Source organism: Apium graveolens, chromosome 6 (genome assembly GCF_009905375.1).
Source record: "Apium graveolens cultivar Ventura chromosome 6, ASM990537v1, whole genome shotgun sequence".
In the NCBI taxonomy this organism is placed as follows: Eukaryota; Viridiplantae; Streptophyta; class Magnoliopsida; order Apiales; family Apiaceae; genus Apium; species Apium graveolens.
Window position 1 is genome coordinate 293,722,729 of NC_133652.1, and position 1,730 is coordinate 293,724,458.

The 1,730-nt window shown below is 41.8% G+C and overlaps 1 protein-coding gene across 1 annotated transcript; it reads right to left on the minus strand.

The window, feature by feature from the left end:
- Window positions 1-409: 409 nt before the first annotated feature.
- LOC141666242 (uncharacterized) lies at window positions 410-1,291 on the minus strand. Its single transcript, XM_074472236.1, has 2 exons — window positions 1,011-1,291; window positions 410-932 (listed from the first exon to the last, which is right to left on the minus strand). The coding sequence occupies exons 1-2, from the start codon at window positions 1,289-1,291 to the stop codon at window positions 410-412; spliced, it is 804 nt and encodes a 267-aa protein (XP_074328337.1).
- Window positions 1,292-1,730: the final 439 nt, after the last annotated feature.

Below are 1,730 nucleotides of genomic sequence, written 5' to 3' on the forward strand. Positions count from 1 at the left end.
TAACTGACTTGTAGTCTCGCATACTAGCCTTTTCAAGCATCTTCTTGGCGTATGCAGTTTGCCTTAGATGAGTGAAATCCCTTCCTTGGTTTACCTCTATACCGAGATAGTAAGACAACTTACCCAAGTCTGTCATCTCAAACTCGCTGTGCATCTGCTTCTTGAACCAATTGATGCTTTCAATACTTGTCCCTATTATAATTAAATCGTCCACATAGACCCCAATTATCAAGGACTCATCTCCTTCGCGTCTGGTATATACAGCATGCTCATAAGGACATTTTGAAAAACCCAACTCCTTCAAATACCTGTTCAACCTTGTATACCAGGCCCGTGGCGCCTGACGTAACCCATATAAAGCTTTTTTAAGCTTGTAAACCATTTTCTACTTCTTTTCTTGCACAAAACCTTATGGTTGAACTATATATACTTCCTCGAGTAGTTCTGCATTTAAAAATGCGGACTTTACGTCCATTTGGTGGACCTCCCAACCTTGCTTTGCTGGTAAAGCCAATAACAACCGTACTGTTTCTAGCCTGGTGACCGGTGAAAAAACCTCCTCAAAATCAATACCTTTTTTCTGAACGTACCCTTTTGGAACTAATCGATCCTTGTATTTTACTACATTGCCTTCTGTGTCCTTTTTCAGCTTGTATACCCACTTCAGTTGTATTGCTTTCCTCCCTTCTGATAATTCTGTTAGAATCCATGTCTTGTTTTTTTCTATGGTGTCTATTTCAGCCTGCATTGCCGCATTCGAAGCTTTATCGTTCTCTGCCTGTTTATACATTGGTTCATCAACACCAGCGTACAACAACTCATCCATCAGCTTTGTTTCATCTGTTTCATTATATATATCTGCCAGAAATTTGAACTTACGTGGCTGACTACTCTCGCTCGATGCAGTGCCTGTTGGAGTCCCTGTTGCTACACTAGAGGTATAATCAGCCGTGGTTGACCCTGGAGTCTAGCTACCATCAGTTTCAGTGTCTATTGATGCATTTATTTACATGGGTGTCACCACACTGGATTCACCCATCTCTTCTTGGTTATACTGTGTAGCTTGAGCACCAACGACTACAAACGAGTTTTGTGTTTCGCCTTTTCCTCCCGTATTTGTCACCCAGTGCCAACCCCTGTTTTCTTCAAATTTTACATCTCTGCTTACATGAAGCTGTCCAGTTTTTGGATCGTACAGGCGATGTGCCTTTGTACCGGGCTCCTTGCCTAGATAAATCACCATCTTGCTGCGATCATCAAGTTTTCGAGTATGCACCTTTGGGATCTTCATATGAGCAACACAGCCAAACACACGAATATGATCCAAGTGAGGTTTCTTGCCTGTCCAAGCTTCTTATGGAGTTTCCCCATCCAGTGCTCGTGTAGGCAGTCTATTCAGGATATAAACCGCATGTCTAACTGCCTCTCCCCAATATATTTGAGGCATCTCCTTATCTTTCAACAGACTCCTTGTCATTGCAACTATGGTGTGATTTCGTCATTCTATGACACCATTTTGCTGTGGGCAATATGGTGCTGTTAGATGTCTCACTATATCTGCACCATCAAAAAAGTCCTCGAAAACTTTTGAGGTGAACTCACCACCCCGATCAGTTCTTAACACTTTAATAATCTTGTTAGCCTAATTTCAATGAGCGACTTAAACTTAGCAAATGCACACCAAGCCTCATCTTTGGATTTTAGTAAATAGACCCACATTGCTCTACTGT

Excerpts from the sequence above, each read along its gene's own strand:
- LOC141666242 (XM_074472236.1), bottom strand. The coding sequence starts at position 1,291 with ATGAAGATCCCAAAGGTGCATACTCGAAAACTTGATGATCGCAGCAAG. Across the intron at positions 933-1,010 it reads TCCAGTGTGGTGACACCCAT|TGTAGCAACAGGGACTCCAA; the intron begins GTAAATAAATGC and ends TTATACCTCTAG.